Here is a 21,395-nt window from a genome sequence, read left to right as displayed (position 1 = left end):
AGGAGGAGGAGGAGGAAGGGCGCTGGTAGAGGGGCGGCGGCGGCGGAGCCGCGCTGCTGCCCCCGTCGGGGGGCACCGGGGAGGGCTCCAGGGGGCTTCGAGGGGCATCGGGGGGATACCGGGGGGCACAGCGGGGTACCGGGGGGCACCAGGGGGGGCACCGGGGACCCCCCGAGCCCCTCGGGGCGTTGAGCGGTGGGTCGGGGGGCGGCCATGCGCTTAGCGCCCCCGCTGCCGTCCATGGGGCGGCGCTGAGGGGGGTGGCGGGAGGGGGGGGGGGGGCTGCAGAATGAAGTCCCTGCTCTTCGGCCGCTTCCTCCTGCTGCTGCCCTGGGTGCTCGTGGTCATCATCGTGCTGGACATCGACAGCAGCCGCCCGCCGCTGCCCCCCCGGGCCGGAGCCGGGGGTGATGGCGGGGGGGGGTCCCGCGTGCGCGGCCCCGAGGCGGCGCTGCCCACCATCTACGCCATCACGCCCACCTACAGCCGCCCGGTGCAGAAAGCCGAGCTGACCCGGCTGGCCAACACCCTCCGGCAGGTGTCGCGGCTCCACTGGATCCTGGTGGAGGACGCGGCGGCCCGCAGCGAGCTGGTGAGCCGCTTCGTGGCGGCGGCCGGGCTGCCCTGCACCCACCTGCACGTCCCCACGCCCCGGCGCTACAAGAGGCCGGGGCTGCCCCGGGCCACCGAGCAGCGCAACGCCGGCCTGGCCTGGCTGCGGCAGCGGCACCAGCACCTGCCCCCCCCGCAGCCCGGAGTGCTCTTCTTCGCCGACGACGACAACACCTACAGCCTGGAGCTCTTCCACGAGGTGCGTGGGGAGGCGGGGAGGGCTCCCCTCGGGCAGCGTCCCCCCCAAAATCTCCCCGTCCCCCCCCCCGCCCCCCCCCAGCCCCATCCCGCACGGCAGCGCCCCGACGCCCCGCGCTGCCACGGTGTTTTGGGGCATCCCGAGAACTTGCGGAGGTGTTTTCTCCTCCTCCAGACAAGTTTCGGTTCCTTCAGGCTGTGCTCTCGCTGCCTGGAGTGAAGGAGCTGCTCCAGGGCCAGGCATCGAGCTGCCCCGTCCGTCCTCCGGGGCCGTCCCCTGCTGCCCCGACTTCCCCGAGCCTCCCGCCCCTAAAAGCAGCCCCTAAAAGCAGCCCCTAAAAGCAGCAGCAGGCTGTCACCAGGAGGACTAACCAGCCCTTCGGCAGGCTCTTTCGTAAAGGGACGCGTTTTCAGCCACCCGGTGAAGGGCTTTGCTCCTTCTCGGTGGGAACTGGCAAGGATTTGGGGGAGGTTATCCGGCTTTCTGTCTCATTTCCCCTGGCAGGAAGGAGGGATGCCTAATAATAATTAATGGATGTAAAGCAGCAGAAGAATCGTTACTTGCATCTCCTGTGACAGTTTGGAGAGTAACCTTGGCAGGATGGCATGGGAAGGGGACAGGACAGGAGGCTGGCAGGCAGGTGGGGAACGTCAAGGGCTCGGGACGGATCCTGACCCCTGCCTTTCACTGGCAGGCGGTGCGGTGTAGAGCAGCGTGCACCTCCGTTCTGCACTTCACAGGCGTCGTGCTCCCTCAGATGTTTTCCTCTTGGTAGGCTAAGAGGATCGTGATACGCAGAAATGTGAAGCACGTGAAATTCCCCAGAGCGGGTTATTTTAGAAATGCTTATGTTGGCTTGTGTTTAGATTTGTAGCGCATCCGCTTCCACTTTCTGCGTGTTGACAGGTACGAGGTCCCGTTGAGCAGAGATGCCCTAGTTCCTTTTCCAGTTTGGCATTCGGCATCGAAGCTGCTAATCGGGGGACCTGTGCCTGGGGGCTAAGCCCTTGCTGTGATTGATTTCCTTAAAATCTCACGGCTGTGCTTGGGGTGTTATGATGCAGAATAATTCCATATACTGATCTTCGGTGGGATGGGAGTGCCCGTCGCTACTCGGAGATGTGAAACTAACCTCATTCTTTCTAAGGGACTCTGTAAATCGATACAGAAAATGCTCTTTCACACCACAAGTAGTGTGAGAGAAAATACCTGGAGGTGAATCTCTACTTTCTTTGGAGTGCAAATGTTTAGGGCAAACTAAAGGAACAGTATTGCAGGCATGTCACTTGAGTGGCCCATGGCTACTGGTGTGCATGTCAGATTTATTCTTTTATTATTCCCTGTACTGTTGTTCTAATTGGTGTGGATGATGAAACGGAAAGGTACAAGTGATCTCTCGGCCAAAGAATACATGAAGGCAAAGGAATGAATGTCTGAAGGGCTAACCTTAGACATTACCAGCAGAGCAGGCAACCTGTGCTCCCTCCTGCTGGCAGGAGTGGTAACCTCACACCTGCAGCTATGCAGCCCCACGGCTTCTCTTTGACCAGGGTTCAGCCGCTGTGCAGGAGGTGTTTGTTTTGAATCCTACGAATGAATGAGTTCTCCTTGTGACAGGTAGCAGCTGGAAAGCTCCAGTGCAGAAGCAGAGGAAGAGCTCCTGCTCCAGCTATCCCTGAATGCTCCCGTGGCTGTCTCCTGGCACCACCGATGGGTGGTGTGTAGGGCAGGTCTCTGGGATGCCGCTGACAGTAACTCCAGGAATGCCGTGTCGGCCTGACCAAGTTAACTGAAGTCCCTTGGCAGGATTTGCAATTTGCAGGCTGAATGTGCCTTTATGACAAGTGGGAGGTTACATTTGGAGGGAGCTAGTAGCTTTGTTTTCAGTCAAGACACTGCTTGAAATTCTATTTCTTGTTTTTTTTTTTTTTTGTTTGTTTGTTTGTTTTTTTAAAAAAAAACTTCTCTGTGGTTACGGATTCTGGCTCGACAGCTCTGTAGTAAATCCTGCTCTCTCCTTCAGGGATTGATTGATTTACGGGGGTAAACTGTGCTTCTCTTCTCCAAGCACAAAAAGAGCAACTTCAGAACATGTTGCATGCAGAAGGAATCCAGCAGTAACTCCGTCGTGGAAGTGGTGTAAAGATGCCTGGGAGGGAGGTGTTTTCTGCCTGCTCTTGGTTACCTTACCAGGCGTGATTCTCCAGATGTGCAGTTGCCTAATCCCAAAGTCTGATTAACTCATCTGCTTACTTGGGAGAGCAGTGTAAACGTGGAGCAAGGAGAGAGGAGCTCCGACTGCTGGTCCTACCTGCCTTGGCTGGGTGGCCTCCAGCAAGTCACTGCCCCAGGCAATTCTAAACTACCCAGGAAATTCTAATCGCTGTCCAAAGTCCTCCTATCTGGTACTTACAGGAGTGAGTGTGTTTCATCTGATAGGGAGTGAACGGGGCAAAATGTGCTCTGTGGAAATCAAGAGGGGGGGAGGAATGAGAACAACAAACCTTACAGTGGTGCTTTGCTGGGAAATGTCACCATCTGCAGTAAATCTGGAACCCCCTGGTGCTTTTATAGTAGTTTATTTTGTGGGACATGCAGTGGCACATGTGTGTTTGACTGGTAAAGTACACCCTCGCAGTCAGGCTGGAGGGGGTCTGAGCAGGTTTAGTCATAGCTGGTGTCTTTCCACTGGTACTGTATTCCTTACTGGCTCAGCTGAGGCTAATCTTCCTGAAAAGGCTCCGGGGAAAGGACCAATTGGCTCAGGGGCTGTAAAATTATTTGGAGAGCTAAGTGGGGCTACGGTTATGATCAAGAAATATTTCCGGGTGTGGAGGCGTGGCTTCTTTAAGTTATGCCCAGCTCTTTTTGCCTGAGAGTATAATGGTGCCCAGGTGAAAAATCACGCTTTTACTTCAGTGCTGCTGGGTTTGGTGTATTGTTTTGTCATTTATTCTTTAGGGATCCAGACATCAAAACTGATTTATTTTTTTCCCTGCTCAGATATGATGTGTTTGCCTGGAGGTGTCCAGCTGCATCTCTCCATCAGAAAAAGCTGTCCACTTTCTGAAAACGTCTTTTATCAGTTGAACCTCAGCCTGGGTTCTTAACAAAGCTTCTGAGAGGCCTGAAATCCCAAATTCAGTATCCGATAGGCTATACAGATGTTCCTACATGAGTCATCATAACTTCTATTTTTTACTGTAGGCTGTTCTTTTTGGAGTGACTCTGTTATGGTTTGTTGTCTTTGTGCTTCATCTTATTCCTGAATGCAAGTTATTGTAATATTGTGACTGATGCCTAGCAACTGCCGGTTCTATATTTTTAGACTTCCAGAAAGAAAATCTTAGATAAGGCTGGCATTCCACCTTCATAGAGGATTTTTTTTTTTTTAAACAAGATCAGCCTGAGCACTGGAAACTGAAGGCAGACATTGTTGAAATTCCACTTCCCTTACCTCTTCACATCCTTCGTGTGTTTGTGGGTCTCAGTTGTTTTCTCTGCCCTTTCCATATTTTGAGTAGTTGGCCAAAGGCCACCGCTTGCTTGGTCCACGGATGGTTATACATGCAAGCGGGATGAACTAGTGCTGGAGATCCACTCTGCTGTTGATTGTGCAGACTCTCCCCTGAAACCTTTGGGGATGAGAGCCATGCTGCTTAAGGAGTACAAAGAGCAGGAGCAAAGGTCTTTAATGTGCTAGAAGCTGAGGTTGTTGTATTCAGAAATGCATTGACTTTCAGAGGGTCCTAAGTTTTATCTGTCACCTTTGCTTGTATTGCACTTGGACACGTAACTGTGAAATTCAAGAGCTTATATCTAAAACCATGATCTCCCTCACTGCCACCCCTAGCCCGTTGGTCACTGGTGTCTAAGCAAGGTTTGATGGGTGCCTAAAGTGTGCAAGCACATACCACTGTCTTGTCTGAGTGTGAGCTGAGGATTCACAGACTGGGTCTTCTTAGAGGAACTTATGCCGTAAGGTGTGTTCTGAATGCAGACCTGCAGAACACAGTGCAAAGCATTAATTGGCATTTCTAAGGAGAAAAAAAGTCCTTTTATTCAGTAGCTCAGTTAGTCTGGTTGCTCACTGGGTTGGGGACCAGAATTCAAATTACCAAAGCTGTCGCCTGCACAAGAATGCCCTCTCATGCTAGAAGGGAAGGAGGTGGAGGAGAGAGATCTCCATCTCCTTTGCTTGAATTTGAGGTAGTCTTTACAGGTAATTCAAGATTTGTGGAACCACAAAAAAAGATATGAATCAGATCAGTGAAGAGGACAGTCATCTGGGTCGCTCTTCACAGGAGAAATTTAAACCAAATCAAAACAGAAATTCTCTAGTATTTGGGAAGTATGCTAATGCTTAGGTAGTGGCCTAAATTGCCCAGACAGGATCGTCTTCAAGTCAGCCGGATGGGAAAGAAGATTCATGAAGAACAGAGGAAAAATAGTAAAGATCATGCCTTTGCTAATAGGCACTGATAATTTCCATAGTGGCACTGCAGAGCAGAGGATGAGTTGTGAGAGTGAATCACTCTGAAAACATTTTCTCATGCCCCCGCTCTTCCCTCTCCCAGAGGATTTGTACAAAGGTAGCAGATATCTTAACTGCTGGTAGCAGTTCATGGCTTAAAATACCCGCGTTAGTAAAATCAGAACAGAAATACTTGCAGGCATTGTGTGTCATGTAGGCATCGGGTGGCCAATGGACGTGTCTCTCAGCCATGCGCAGTTCTCCTTCCTTTCTAGGGAGCTCTCCGTGATGGTGTGGGGCTTTCTGCAACGTGTGGCCAGGGCAGGACAGCCTCCATTCTGTTACGCGCTGTCTTGTCAAATGCATGTGAGATGCAGGTGTTGGCCCTTATCAAAGTTAATTTGATACACATTTCAGGGTAATGTGTTCCTTGTCAATGGCTTGAATTGGTTTGGGGTTTGTTTACATGTAGGAGATGGCAGTTTTAATTTGCTACTTTATCTGTGGGCTTAAATTAGCACCAAAAGTAGACTAACCCATTCACATCCCAGGGACGTTTGATCTGATGCAGTGATCAGAGAAACCTAATGGGAGCTTCTCCCCCCCATTTGAATAGTTTCTGGATTAAACCTTAATTGAGAAGTGACATTGATGTCTGCTTTGTCAGAAGAAAAAATGTCAGGAAAATATGAAAGTGAAGACAAAATTTCTGAATCTCTGACTGTTCATAACTGTTATTCCCTATTAGCATAAGAAGGGTGAAGGGTTTTAAATATTTTTTTTAAATCTCTTTTCCAGTCATTCCTCCCCCCACCCCAAGCAGACTTCACGTTAGACAGGGTTTTTCTGGGAAAGAGCAGTGGGAAATTGAACTTAGGCTTCAGCTTTCCCATGATCTACTTTGTAGCATAGTTTGAAAGCAACTCAAAGAAGACACTAGAGAAGAATTGAATATTTACTATTTATTCCAAATTTAACAAGGGAAGGGTTAGTGTTCTTTTGATAGCTTAATAAAGTGTATTCAAGTTATGACAATTATGTAAAAGTAGACTTCGGTGTATCTTTTAATGGATATATTTATGCAAAGATTTAAAAGTAGTGGAAATGAATCTAGTTCTCTCTGAAAACATGGAGATCTTTTGTCGCATCTCTTGGAACTGGTTGGAAAATCAGATTTTTGCTATAGCCTTAAAAATAACACTCAGTAGCCTAGACAGAATTAAATATTAGCTGGCTGTCATTAGTTATTTCCTTCGTAATAAAAAAGATCTAAATATGAGTTAGCAGCACATTAAATATCTTCCTGGTATATAAATGGCTTAAGAATACGTGACAGATTTTAAATGCACACTGACAATTCCCCTTGCACGTAGACATGTAATACCTATGCTAAAAAGGCTCGATGAGAAAAGGCTGGTAGAGAAACAATGAAATAGCTTAAAATGAGAGGAAACGGTGACAAAAAAGCTATTTGAAGCATATTTATCTAAGTGAGGGACTCTGGATTACATGGTGCAAAGCACTGTCTATTTCTGCATTTTGTCAAGTCTTTTCCTTTTTACCTGTGAAACTAATGCCATTACTACCAAATTAATTATGAATGGTTGGAGGCTCTTTAGGGGGGTGCCTTGCATGATGCAGGAACACAGCTGAATGGAATGACAGAAAGTAGGATAAGAAAAAGAATTAGTAAGTAGAAGAGTCAAAAGAAACATGAACAACAAATCTTTTGGAAGTCTTCCCAAGTTGGCTCCTAGCTGCTGCAGTTTAGTACAGTTTTCTCCCGTAGGGAAGCAGTACTGACATTTGTACCCGAGGATTTAGAAGCATTAATCATAGTATCCAATACATAAAATGTTGCTTGAGAGAAGGGAAAATTAATCTATCATCTTTCCTATGTGGTGTGGATTGCGTAAAAATCAGCAAAGAAAGCTTAAGGCAGATATTTGAAAAAAGTAACGGTAAGGATGATGAAGCACTGAATCAGATTACCTGTGAGGGTTGTAGAGCTTCTGTTGTTTGAGGTCTTTAAGAAAAGATAAGACAAACATCAGAGAACCACAGAATGGCTTGGGTTGGAAGGGACCTTAAAGATCACCCAGTTTCAACCCCCCTGCCATAGGCAGGGATGCCACCCACTGGATCAGGTTTCCAGGGCCCCATCCAGCCTGGCCTTGAGCACCTCCAGGGATGGGGCATCCACAGCTTCTCTGGGCAACCTGTGCCAGGGCCTCACCACCCTCTGAGTGAAGAATTTCCTCCTAACATCAATCTAAATTCCCTTCTTTTAGTTTAAAACCATTCTCCCTTGTCCTGTCATTATCTGACTGAGCAAAACGTCACTCTCCATCTTTTTTATAAGTCCCCTTTAAGTACTGAAAGGCTGCAGTGAGGTCACCCCGCAGCCTTCTCTTCTCCAGGGGATGTTCACCCCAGCTCCCTCAGCCTTTCTTCACAGGAGAGGTGCTCCAGCCCCTTGATCATCTTTGTGGCCCTCCTATGGACCAGCTCTAACAGCCCCACATCCTTCTTGTGCTGGGGGCCCCAGACCTGGATGCAGCACTCCAGGTGGGGCCTCATGGGGTCAGAGCAGAGGGGCACAATCACCTCCCTCCCCTGCTGGCCACCCCTCTGTTGGGGCAGCCCAGGACGCAGTTGGCCTTCTGGGCTGCAAGCACACATGGCTGGCTCAGTCAGGCTTTTTGTCCACCAGAACCCACAAGTCCTTCTCTGCAGGGCTGCTCTCAATGAGTTCTTCTCCCATCCTGTCCTCATGTCTGGGATTGCCCTGTCCCAGGTGCAGCACCTTGCACTTGGCCTTGTTGAACCTCATTAGGTTCACATGGGCCCACTTCTCCAGCCTGTCCAGACCCCTTTGGATGGCATCCCTTCCTTCTCTTGTATCAACTGCACCACTCAGCTTGGTGTCACCTTCAAACTTGCTGAGGGTGCACCCGATTCCACTGTCTTTGTCCCTAGTAAAGATATTAAAGAATACCGATCCCAGGACAGACCCCTGAGGGACACCACTTGTCACCGACCTCCACCTGGACATAGATCCTTCAGGTCTTGTTCAAATACCATTTATCTAGCTGTGGGGCAGGGCAGGCTAGGTCAGTGACTGACACATTTTTTGATTTGTAGACCCTTCCTACACATTTTCTGGTGGAGACATAGACCCCTGTTTACTGACAAAAGACTTGCTTCTTAAAGTTACTGTCACCAAAGCCTCACTCACAGTCCCTGAACCAGAAAACCACTGGCACAGATTTTCTGACACAGGACCTCCTCTGAAGTAAGGAGCTCCTTTTCATGTCTAAGAAAATGAACATGGCAATGTTGCTGCTGAGCTATCCTGGCTTGTACTGCAGTCAGGTAAGTTTTGTTGAAGTAGAAATTGGCTTTATGTGACCTGAGAGTAATGCACAACACCTGCTTGAGAACTGATAAGGAACCTGGCTATGCTCTTGCTTTACCCCATAATTTTTTTATTATTATTATTTTTATTTATTTTTTTTTCTGGAAGACTTGTAGTGAAGGAGCTCTAGGCTCTAGATCATGTCTTTGGTAATAATAAATTGGAATTTTGCATATAGATCTGTTTGAAACTCACTGGGATGGAGTTTCATCCAGGTGAGCCTGGATGATAGTCTGTAGACTGACCAGTACAGATCACAAACTACACAGGGGCTGAAGTGACAGAGAACAGAACAAAGCTTACTGCATGTGGCAGCCAGGTTTGTTTTTGCTGTCAACATTGAATCCAAATAGAAACACATCAACATCAGGCTGCAAAAACACAGGAATTGTTGTTCCTGCCTTGAAGCCTTTTCACTGTAGGAAGTATATTTCCTTCTCTTTGTCATTTACCTTCATTCCCCTAGGGCTTTTTTTATTTTATTCCTGGCTTGGCATCTTACCTATCCATCAGCACATCCCATTAAGTAGCTTTTCTTGATTGACTGCGGTGCTATTTTTGGCAATGCTTTTAACGCTATCTCTTTTATTGCTCAGCTACGTTTTGTGCATTTTCACATGTTATTCTTCAGTGGTTCCTATATTAGTACTATATCTACTGCTGTATTCCCATCACCTCACTGGGATTTCTTTTGTCAGTTGTTACTGCTCTCTCCTGTCATTTCCTTGCCCACTCCTTCCTAGTTCTCAACTGCTTCATTTTCACTTGTTCTGCCATCTTGCAGTGTCCTTTTTCCCATCTTTCCCCATCCAGTACATCACTCTTCTCCTGTGTCCTGACTACCTTCAAATAATCAAAAAGTAAAGAGAGGAAAAAAAAACCACATTTTTAGGAGATAGAAGATTCATCCTATCTTAAGATTGTTGTCTAAGCTGATCAGGATGAATCACATCAGCAGGTTCATCTCTCTGCTTATTAACTATCAAAGTTTAACTAGGATTGACTAGATGCCTACCCTTCAGAGAGTTATGTGTAAGAAAGATGAATCTTATTCGTGTAAACTAATAGGGCTTAAAAGTGGTGAACATTAAGATAGCATGTGCTGCCACACATAAAAGTGACAGCTAGAAGAGTAATTTACAAAGCTGTTCGTAATTTATAGGATTTTGGCGGTAGTTTAACTCACAGCAGCAAAGCTATTTAGAATTAACATGTTTTTCAATCACCTTTTTGTGTCCTAATGATTGGTAGCGTCAAATCTCAGTTGCAAGCTGACCTTTTAATCCAAATACAGCTTTCTTCCCATCGTACATAAATACAGCCATGACACACGTGAGTACGTTAAATGCAGTAATGCTATTCTCAGAAGATTAGAAGAAATATTCCTACTTCCATCTGCCTAGCAAATCCTGAGGCTGTAAGGTATTTCAGAATTAGCATAAATACCGGTCTAGATGTGCTCTTTCAGTTTGTACTTAAAGGGATTGCTGTATTGTTGACACCCACTTACTTCATTCTCCACAAATGTAACCTGTGAGAACAAAGAAACTAACACGAGTACAAAATGAAGAGCTCTGTAAATGTGTGCCTATTTTCTCCTGAGGTATGGTGGCATTACTGACGTAACTCACAGACATGGAGATGAACACAAGACTATAATAATTAAACCTTCCTGGGGCATTTCATGCTGCTTTCTGGAGGTCAGTGGGACACTCTCGAGTAACAAGGTTTCCCTACAGACTGTAAGGTGAAGTACTGATGAAAATCTGTCTAGCTGTGTTAGCATAAATGCTGCAGCCAGTATTCACCCTGCCCGGAAGCTCTGTGTGGTCGGGCTCACTTTGCAACATAGCTGCCCGAAGGCTTCCAGTGAGAGCAGGCAGGGCTCTGGCGCAGCTGGGATCCTGCCCGTACCTTGTGGCAGTTCGTGCTCACCATGCAGAGCAGCATGGGTGCAGGCAGGCGGCTAGCACAGAGCTGTCAAAGTGCTGTAAATCCAGATGCCGAGAAGTTGTTGCTGCAGCCATGCGCTCAAGAAGGTATTGGTGCTAATAGAAAGGAGGTAGAGGACGTGTGCCATAGGTGGGTGCACGGCTCAATCGTGCCCTTGGAAACCTACTGCAGACTTGCATGTGTAGACAAGCCCGAGAGGATCATGCTCTGTGTCCATATCCCATGTGCTTGGATATTAATGCCAATATGCTGTTAGAAAAACTTGCAAATGGGATGTATCATTAAAACCAGAGCTAAAAGAGCTTCATGAGAAGGTTTGACTGATTTCCATATCTGAATAGTTAATTGCTAATTCTGTTTTTTCTGAATGGATGAGTGGGAGAGGCAGGAAAAAATATCTTAAGCAGGCAGAACAGTTAAAGGCAAACACCTTTAACAGTAACCTGTAGAGACATTCATTGCAGTCTCTTACTGGCACTGAAATAGCCAATAGTTCAGACATTAAAGGTGCACAAAGAATCAGAAGGAGAAGAGGTGTACACCTCTCCTCTGTGTGCACATACATATCTGGATTTTTAAATATGTATTTTATGCATTCCCTATATTCTCTTTAAAAGCTCTGCTAATGCTTCTAGTGTAGAAATGCCAACAAGAGTGAAGTGCTCTCTTTGTTTTTTCTAGCGGATCTCATGGGAGTGTAGATGATACATATGATAAATCTTTCACCTTGACAGAAAGAGAGGGAAGTGTTTAATATTTAACCAAGGTTGTCTTTTACTTGAACATCTATCGATAGGGGAGTGCAGTTACAAATAAATAAAATTTCATGTGCTTTTCTTGCTAAGATGAGTACTTGGAAGGAGAAAGGGATAACCTTTCCCTAAGGAATAGGCCTCAACTACACTAGAAGATGAGGTTGTTTTAAAAATTGATCGAATTAAACCCATGTCACACTGGAATAGTTTCTTGCTTGCTTAAGTAAGACCATATTTAAGCACGGTAGTTAAATCAGTGGCATTTGAACTAGCGTGGTAAAACAACGTGAGTTGTGTCCGTGTTGTCAGTTCTGTGCTCGGCTTCTCAAGTCCTCAGGCCGCAGCGGTGGCCATTTTCCTGTGGGGAGCAGGGCCGTGGGGATCGTCTTCTGTTTTCTGCAGGTAGTGGTCTTCTAGCCTGTGAACAGAAGAATCCCAGTCCAACATGCCTGTTGCTAACGAGTGATCTTCCAGTACCTATAGTTTCTTCTAGGATAGATGGGGACTGCATTTCCAGAATTACATTTGGTTACACCGGGGAAAAACTTCCATTACTGACAACAAACTTGCACACTGCCCAACCTGCTTTCTGTCCTTCTCAGAAACTTAACAGCTCTTTTTGAGAGGAAATGTAAATGTTAAAAGGAATAGCCCCAAAACTTGTTTATTTATTTATTTGTTTGTTTATTTGTGACCCTTTAATAGATCTAATCTGCATCTTTTGTCCAAATCTGGTATGTTGTGGGTAGGGGAAGGGTTGTGTGTCGCAGTATCTTGTACTCTGTGTACTTGCTAATAGTCTCTAATTGTACATTGTACATGTCTTAATGAAATGCGTATTTGTTAATCATTCCTATAATCTCACTGGGATCTCTCTCAGAATTGATAAGAGATCTATAGAAATACGCCTACTGAGAGAATGCTGTAGTTTTGCCTGTAACAAAGATCTAATGCACCTTGAAAAACCCGAACAAACAAGAAAGCAAGTAGTGTTTTTTCACAGCTTTAAAAATTTTTGTTTTAAAAATAACTTGAATCAGATATTTCCAGTAGAAAGGAGGTGCCTACTAGCTAGGGAGCTGGAGATTTCACAGAAAATGAGTGGGCCTATGCAGCTTCCAAATGCTGTCAGGCTGACACCTGTAAGCTAGAATTCCTCGTAAGTACCTAGTATTGACAATTAATGTGTAGGCTTTCCACCAACACTTATAAAAAAGCTTACTAAGAAAAAAAACATGCACAAAGTCACGCTGCACCTGCCTCTTGCAGATGCGTACGACCCGCAAAGTGTCGGTGTGGCCCGTGGGACTTGTGGGAGGACGGCGGTATGAGCGCCCCGTCGTGGAAAACGGCAAAGTCGTCGGCTGGTATACTGGCTGGAGAGCTGACAGGCCGTTTGCTATTGACATGGCAGGTAAGCACCAAGCTTCATGGCGTATGAACGTGTTTCTCATAACACCTAGACCTACATTTTCTGTGAGTGGGACAGAAACAGATGTCTCGAGGTAAGCAGCTGTTAAAACTTCTGAAGTGTAGCCGCTGTACGTAGCCCTTTAGCATTAAATATCCTGGAAGTCTTAGCTTGCACATCTCGTTTAATTAAGTTGCTTCGTAGTGATAGCTGAACTTACTTTCACTTGCTTTTAATTTTATGTGGCAACTTGGCAGTTACGTTGTATAAATTGTCTGAAACAATTACAAGTACGATTTACAAGTTAATTGTAAGTTAAGCTGTTAATTTTTTTTTTAAATTAACGAGTTAATTTTTGCAAGGAACGCCTCCCTTTCCTTGTGTCATCAATCTACAGCAGTCAGTATAAATGGAGACCCTTCTTAGACCCCATATTGTAAAATGCTACTTTATCATGATATAATTCATTTTTTATTGGCTATTTGGAATGATGGTGATAACTGTAGATGGATATAGTATGAAATGGTGTGCTGAGGGGGGGAAAAAAATCACTGTCAGCTATAGCCTAACAGATGAAGGCAGAAAAGCTTCAGAATTGATCTACTCAGTCTTCTGGTATGAAGTTAGCACACCACAGAGCTCTGTCTTGCTGCCAGTCCATGCTTAGACACTCTTTTTTATATACTCACAACTGTCACATGAATCATCATGGTCCCGAATTCTGATTGCTGATGTAGCAGCAGCTGGTTTCCCAGAATGATACAGTATTTGCACTTAAGCATATTCTGTATTCAGGGTGCAGAGGGAGGGGAAAAGTAGGGATACAAGGGCACGAATGGGATAGAAACAGCCAGCAATTTTCAATTTTCTTAAAACCTTTATGCTTCAGGAGTGGGAAAGGGACAGTGCTTTCTCATCTCAACAGACTGTTTTTGTATGGATTGAAGTGTTTGATGACAAATATGTGCAGTATTTACAGTACAGTTGGTTAAAAATTGCACTAAGAGAACTAAGTAGTAGCAGAAGTATCAACAGGTGAATTTTTCTGCACTGTAGAAACCTTCCAGGTTACTAATACCACCTGGCATGAAAAAATTTTAAAGCCTCTAGGTAGAGGCGTTCCTCGGGGGGAGATCTAGGTATGTCAATCCCAAAATGCCTGCAGCCTGGCTGCAGCTCCAGGCTTTAAGAACGGTCTCTGCCTGTGGATATATAGATACATACAGATACTATGTTGTAGAATTGGTTGCTCTTGGGCATTGTAAGGATGATAGCATGGTTCATAATTCATTAGCAGCAGGCAAAAAGCCATTACACAACATTAGCCAAGGGAGTCTAACCCTGATATGAAGAGATGCATGGAAAGTTCATGTCATCTTTGCTTACAGTTTGCAGTGGCTGGCTGAAACACTGGCATGAGGGAAAAGCAGCTCCATTAGGAGCATGACCTGCTCTGACATGACTACAGAAGTCATGGAAGAGAGAGTTACAGAAACAGGTAGAAGGGCTGAGAGTACAGGAAATTATTGCAGAATCACCAAAAAGGAGGTATTACTTTGTGAAAGAACTTCCATTTTTCTTCAAAAAAAAAAACAAAACAGAAAAATCAGAAAAAAAATATGTTTTAAATACCATTATTTCAGTGAAGAGGGAAATGGATGTTATGTAGTCAGGTAAATATGTATGTTAAGTTTGCATCTTCATTCCCCTCAGGAACACGGTGGAAGGGCACAATCAGCACAGAAGCTGTGAATTCAGAACTTAAAAGGTGTCTGAACAGGTGTGGTATACACGATGTGCGTGAACATGTTTTCCAGCCTTGTCACCCCTAGCACACCTCTATACCTTTGGGGACTTAGAGGACTTGCTAGTAAACTGAAGTGCATGCTGATTGCATCACTGGAATTCCTCCTTCTACTGGCACCAACTATGTAAGCAACTAAGGTTATTTCATATACTGCACGTAGGGAAGATCAGGAATAAAAAATAAATAGTGTGTAAGTTAAGCTGTCCAGCTGTCTATAGCTGTTTCTAATTAATGTTCTGAGTCCCAAGGTAATGATAAGGGGCTCTGTTCTTTTATAGAACCATATTTTCTTAGTGATTTTCACAAGGATTTGATCAGGAGGCTTGGTATGAAAAGGATGGCTGTTCAAAAGGTCACCGATTTAATTTGTGGCTGTTCAGTTAAGTGCATCCTTGTGCTTAAGTACACAAACTTCTTATTCTCGGCTTTAAGATATAGGGCCAAACTCAAATCTACCACAAGTGGAGACAGGTACTGCTGATTTCATTGGGATCAGCTAAAGACCCTAGCTGGCCAACTTCTAGTTTCTTCTTTGAAGTGTCCTCACATGTGGCAGTCACATTTTATCTGTTAAGTGAACATTGATTTCTTTGGAGAAGTTTGTGGTTGACACTGTTATGCCCCGGTAATAAATTGCATTCAGAAAGCAGAGTAGCTATTTCCTGTGTTCCTTATTGTCTGGCAACCAACAGAGCATACAAATTAGTTCTGGTGTTTTTAAAGTACTGCCTCAGTTTTAACGGTAGATGCTTTCTAGAGTTTGACAGACTTCCTTATCATAAGGGAAGAAAAGGGAAAGAGAATTGGGTGTTGTAAGCAAAATGGGACAGTGAGTCTGAGTTAGCAGGAAAAAGGGGTAAGAAATGACTGCAAACACATGGGAGAGCATTTGGCTGTTAGAGAAAAGGGAGTGTGAGAAAAGAGAGTATGAGTTCAAGGAAAATAAGGAGAAGAAGCACAGGTTACTTGGAAGATAGATAAGTGTGCATTCAAAAAAAGGCTGGGGCAGGGGAAGAATATGTTTTTTTTTCCCCTCTTTGCTCTGTCCATTAGAAGCAGGGGAGAGCAGGGCTGAGGAGGGAAAAGAAAGGAGCTGCTGTTTGCTCTCTCGCCTCCTGAGAGCCCCTGGACTCAACCACAGGGTTCTGTGGTACAGTGAGCATCCCTCTTTTTCCACAGTTAGAAGTGGTCTTCTTGCTAAAGCCTGTGTGCCAGGGCTGTATTTCCATGTTTGCAGAACTGGCTATGGAAAAGATTTAAGTAGGGAGAGCAGTGTGGCAACACAAGCCAAAATTAATTTTCAACTTCTAAAGTAAATTTTACCTATTTGGTTTCACGAGAATGGTAAAAGGTATTTACCATTGGCTGAAATTCAACCTGTGCTTATTACTTTAGAAACGTGTATTACCTAGAACTGTTGAAGAGTTGGCTTTGTAGTTCTCAGTGAAAACAGTACTTTACTGGATTCTGCAATAAATATTGTTTGTACTTTTACCTAGACTATGATGATATTTTATTAAACAAAGCTGAGAAAAATTCTATATCCATGACATGAAAGTTACAGAAGTTGGGCTCTTGTACACAAAGAATGAAATTAAGAAAATCTTGCTCCAGATACAGACAAACACTACCCAGAGGGTAGGAAAGGAAACATACTGTCTTTTCAAACACACAGTCCTAACGCTTTAAAAGTGCTATTAAAATATAGGTTAAACATGAACTGAGGAAAACTAGGTTTAAAAAAAAAAAGATATACTATCATGTTAGGAGCTAGGAAGTATGGAAATGCGTTGTCACTCAAGTCAGGTTTCATCTTAATCTAAGCAAAATTTACTGCAAGACAGACACCTTTTTTCATTAGTATTTCTGTCACAGACTGAACAGAATTTGACTGTGAAAGCTGTGAAGCATCTTTGCTTCTGGTGACTCTAGCTGAGGCACTCTTTTTGTAATAGGTTGGCAGAAAAATGATGTGACAGACCCATCTCACTCCCCTTTTCAGGGGAGCGAAGGAGGTGAAACTCCAGTAGTTGGTTGCCTTGATGTAAAACTACCTGAGGAGGTCTCGAACGCCGTTCCTTATTTCACCGCCTTGCCTGCTGTCACGGCTTTTATCCGTGGAAGGACGCACACCTGTTGAGTGCTAGTAGAGGCCATCCCTACCCCACAGAAGAAGAGAATCATACACTGAAGTATGGGATCATTTTTCACATCTTTTTAGGCAGTTTGGTCTGAATGGATGGTAAAATAGTAACTTCAAGCAATAGCTACTTTTGGTTTGGCTAGAACACTATTCCTGTATATTGCCAGATAATTTCTGTTGAAGATTTGGTCTACCTGTGCTTGTCCTAACGTCAGGCTCCACAAATACTTACGCTGTCTACGAGGACGAACTGGAATTTCTCTGGACCTAGAAAGCCTGATTCAAGTATCAACTCTAGTACGTCATTACACTTTGATATCTAAAAGAACGCAAGCTGCAACAAGAACACTTTGAGGCTTTGGGGGAATTTAAAAAAATCCCTCCCTGTGCCTCCCCCCAAAAAAACAAACCACCACAAACTATTTTTAAGTTATCAGTAGCCACCTGGGCGGCTGAAGTGAGTGCACTGTGTTGTTTATTATAGACCTGATTCTAAATCTTCTGTAAGTGACACTGTTATCGATTTACTTACAGCTTGTTTCCAGTGCAAGAGTTTTTCACCACCCATGAGAACAAGTTAGATCATGAATCTCGCAATGTCAAGACTGTTCAAGGAAAACAGATGCATGCTTTACATTAGCATTCCAGCAGCTGCTTCAGTCATACAGATTAATCTATACCTGTGATTCACTGGGCAGGCAGATTTTGAGTCATTCATTGTGCTCCAAGTCCCTCTGCTAGGGCCTGAGCAACCACCTGTTTCCTGGGTTCTGTGGTGATGTGAGAGCTTTAATACATCTCATCTTTCTCACGATTCTCCTGAGAGAAAAAAAGCCAGTCTGTTAAAGACACTGCAAAACATGGTGCATTGCATCTGAATCTGATAGAGCTGCTGCTGCAAGACAAAGTACAAACAACAAAAAAACTGAGTGGCTACAGCAGACAAACCCCCAACCCCGCCATCAAGTATGTAACAACTGTTTTACAGGTTGCTCAGTTTAAAATGGAGAACCCCTTTCAGGTGAATGAATTGTTAGAACGTTTCTCTGTTCTGAACTACAAACAATATATATTTTTAAAATATTGAACCCAAATTTTACATCACAGGGAGAAGAAGGAAGCAGATCCCAAGTCAGGACATGTTTAACAAATCAAAGGTAGTACCTCAAACTGTGTGGAAAGCAGTGTATCTGTGTCAACACCAGCACTGAGCTAAACATGCTAAAATGCTAAACATTTATCACATTATCACTCTGGAAGTGATAAAGATGCTCAGTCTCTAGCTTGCCTTCAGCTAGTATCCTATCTAGAGCCTTCAGGAGGCAGAGGCATTTATTGTGGCAACTAAATCCTCAAAGGCTGTCTAACTGGGTGAAGAAAAATGTTTATCACCGAACAGAAACTGTTGATCCAAGACAAGTCAAGGTGTGAATTAACAGATCGGTTCCATAGAAAGAAGCACAGATGCAGTTTTTGTCATGTTTTCCAGAGGTCTCATCTTCCAACAAATTCATTCGTACCCAGGTGGATATTCAGCCAATTAGAGTTCGGTTACAGCCTTGCACTAAACAAACAAAATGCCCCTTTACACTTTGTCTGTGAAATTGTCCCATGGTATTTTAAGTGATTAAGTTCAGTATGACCTTGTGAGTGTAGTGCTGCTCAGTTACGCTACACTGGAGACATTAATTCCATGTAATTCCTTGGTGCAGCTAGAATTCAGACACAAGAGTGGCTCTTCATCAACTATCATGGGATCATTAGCTACCAAGGGGAGTAACTAGTGCCAGTGTGGCCAAAACCTCAGCCATCTATCTCTTCTTGATGCCAGAATGATCTGTGATAAAGCCAACCAAAAGTTGGCACTAGAAAATGTTTTCCAAGTCCGCTGGAAGCCTTATCTACAGAAATATGTCACGTGAAATTAAAGCAGTTATACAGCAGAGCTGAAGAACTGCAGAGCTGGGAGATAAGTCTCCCTGAATTATTTTCAAGTTGCTGCTTACTCAGTCTCTTAAGATACACAGAGAATGCATGACCACTGATCACGAAACCAAGCCTCAGGCCAGTCAGTGCACAGCAGTCTATGTCCTTACTGTGTACAACAGTTTAATAATCTGACTTAATTTCATGTCTGAAAACACGGGGGATTTTTGACAGCACTCTAGAAGGGTGGTTTGCAGTAACACGGTACCAAGGCTATGTGTTATGTGCGGGGGGGGCACAGCACTGTTGAAGATACGTGCATAGGAGAAATTCATCCTTAGACCTGACTCTGTTTCTCAACACAGGAGCAGGTTTGCACCAAGAGACCCTAGAAGAAATTCTTGTATTGATAAGCATGGACTATGGGGAACCAGGGACCAAGTCATGTGAGACATGCAAAGAAATGCTAGAAAATGTGTTTCTTTTCTACCTAGGATGGATGCCTTCACCACTCTTAAAATCTAGGACACTGTACTAATTTTGGTGTTTACTTCATTTTCTTCTTCATGGATGACGAGCTTAAATCTTATAGCATTTTAAAAGGAAACAGCAGCTCCTACAGCTGATCAGGGCTCCAGCAAAGACTTACCTTGCAGAGCAAACAATATGGTTTTGTGCCCAAACTGTCAACCACAGTGAAGTCCAGTTACACCAAAAATTTTAATTGCTTGTTCTAATTTAGAAGAAAACCTAACCAAAAATACTGAACTGAACCAGGGCAATTCTTTACTTTTAAAGAAAAAAAAAATCACTTTCTGGAGTCTTACTGTACTGTAAGGTAAAAGTGGTTTCAACACGCTTTCTTTGCATATGATGTATTAACTACTTCCTTTTATTTTCTTCTTTAAAAGACTCCCATAAAAGACCCAGGTAGTTTCAAGGAAAATACAGCGGCAAGATAGTTCTAGTAAAAAAGGAGACAGACTTATATTCCATTAGAGAAAATTATACTCTTTTTTAATGAGAAAAATCTTAACATTGTCTTTAACATGCTCACAGTTTTCCAAATCAGATGTCAATACTGTTGTAAAGGGACAGCAGCTTCTCTTACAAAGGGGCAGCTGGCACCACTCAGAACTGACTGAAAAGCATTTATTTATTTGGTAGTCTTGGCTATTAGACATAAGGCATTGCAAATGTATTTTTTCTCCACAAGTGTATCAGAACAGTTTTGAGTCATACTTGAAGTACACGTATGACTGAACCTTACTGAATGAAAACACTACATTTCTGTAAATAACAGCAAATGGGAAGACTAACCTTTCTGCTTCAGAAAGGGTGAGTTTGTTCAAACTTCTGATTTCCTGGTTTGTTATCTCCCTTTGGGGGGCCTAATGTATGTTATTAGGGGGAATGCATTGCCAACAGAGGTATGCCCACTGATGAAATTCTTTGTGCAATGCACAGATCAGCTACAGATTGTCTTGCAGGTGACTGCTTATAAATGATGTGTCTCATCAACAAGGTAAAAAATCTCTAAAGACAACAGTCATCAGTTACGTAACTTTTTTTCTGACTCTCACCTTTAAACCTAGAAGTGTTTGTTCAGTGTGAATGTCATACATTTTATTTTAGTTAAAATTCAGTTTTATTTTCTTAACTAGGAGTAGAAAGGGAAAAGACAGTCCAACATCTTAGCAACAGCTGACTTTTCAGGCAAAAAACATTCTCTTCATTACAGGAAACTGATTAAACGTGTTGAAAATACAGTGCAATTAAAAAAAAATCTGAGTGCATCTCCGGGGCAAAACAAAACAACGTGGGATGTACAAAACTACTAAATATTGTCTACCCATATAATCAAATTTACATGTTTTTAAAAGGAACATGGAGATTTCTAGGCTTAAGTGTAATCCGCACAAAATGTAAAACCTTAAAGGGTTTCTTAACCCTTTTTTTTTTTTTTCTTGAAGGGTTTGCTGTGAGTCTTCAAGTGATTCTGTCACATCCAAAAGCTGTATTCAAGCGTCGTGGTTCTCAGCCGGGAATGCAAGAATCGGATTTTCTGAAACAGATAACTACAGTGGAGGAACTGGAACCAAAAGCAAACAACTGCACAAAGGTACTAATTTCCTTACTAAGAAGCTCTTGTATTTTCTTTGGAGAAGGCTGTATTAATGCAAATGTTGTTTTATAGGTCCTTGTATGGCACACACGAACAGAAAAAGTCAATCTAGCTAATGAGCCAAAATACCATCTGGACACAGTCAATATCGAGGTATGAACTGGAGACAGTTATAGAGGAGGTACAGTACAACGGATGTGTCAGAAGGTGTTCGCAATCAGCCAGTTACAACAGTCTACGTGTGTGAGATCTCTTAACAGTCACCTGATGGACTTCTGTGGAAACAAAACGAAAGTTGTCAGATACTCTAATAAGCAAATCAAATGGGTGTGCTTTGTTCTAACTTGTTTGCATGCATTTCTGAACTCGTCTTAATAAACTGACACTTACCTTTATTTTAAGGCTGTTTCCACATAGTAAAAACAAGCAAGAGAAACATGACTGCAATGGAATATTTTCAAAATCATCATGTATGTACATAGTTTTTGTATTTATCCAGCTTAATGGTGTAATTATAAACTGATTTTAAATCATGAACAGTTGATCTAAATATTTGCATAAATAGATGCTCC

At 43.7% G+C, this 21,395-nt stretch overlaps 1 protein-coding gene across 1 annotated transcript; it reads left to right on the top strand.

Annotated features, from left to right (window-relative positions):
• Window positions 1–289: 289 nt before the first annotated feature.
• On the top strand, window positions 290–21,344 carry B3GAT2 (beta-1,3-glucuronyltransferase 2). The gene is made up of 4 exons (XM_035542991.2): window positions 290–811; window positions 12,681–12,825; window positions 20,672–20,820; window positions 20,896–21,344. The coding sequence occupies exons 1-4, from the start codon at window positions 290–292 to the stop codon at window positions 20,980–20,982; spliced, it is 903 nt and encodes a 300-aa protein (XP_035398884.1). The 3' UTR covers window positions 20,983–21,344.
• Window positions 21,345–21,395: the final 51 nt, after the last annotated feature.

This window comes from Cygnus atratus, chromosome 3 (genome assembly GCF_013377495.2).
Source record: "Cygnus atratus isolate AKBS03 ecotype Queensland, Australia chromosome 3, CAtr_DNAZoo_HiC_assembly, whole genome shotgun sequence".
Lineage (NCBI taxonomy): Eukaryota > Metazoa > Chordata > Aves > Anseriformes > Anatidae > Cygnus > Cygnus atratus.
The sequence above is the reverse complement of the archived record's forward strand: the minus strand, read 5'-3'. Positions and strand labels throughout refer to the sequence as shown.

Coding starts and splice junctions, on each gene's coding strand:
- B3GAT2 (XM_035542991.2), top strand. CDS start 290: ATGAAGTCCCTGCTCTTCGGCCGCTTCCTCCTGCTGCTGCCCTGGGTG. Junction 812..12,680: donor GCCTGGAGCTCTTCCACGAG/GTGCGTGGGGAG, acceptor TGCCTCTTGCAG/ATGCGTACGACCCGCAAAGT. Junction 12,826..20,671: donor GTTTGCTATTGACATGGCAG/GTAAGCACCAAG, acceptor TTTTTCTTGAAG/GGTTTGCTGTGAGTCTTCAA.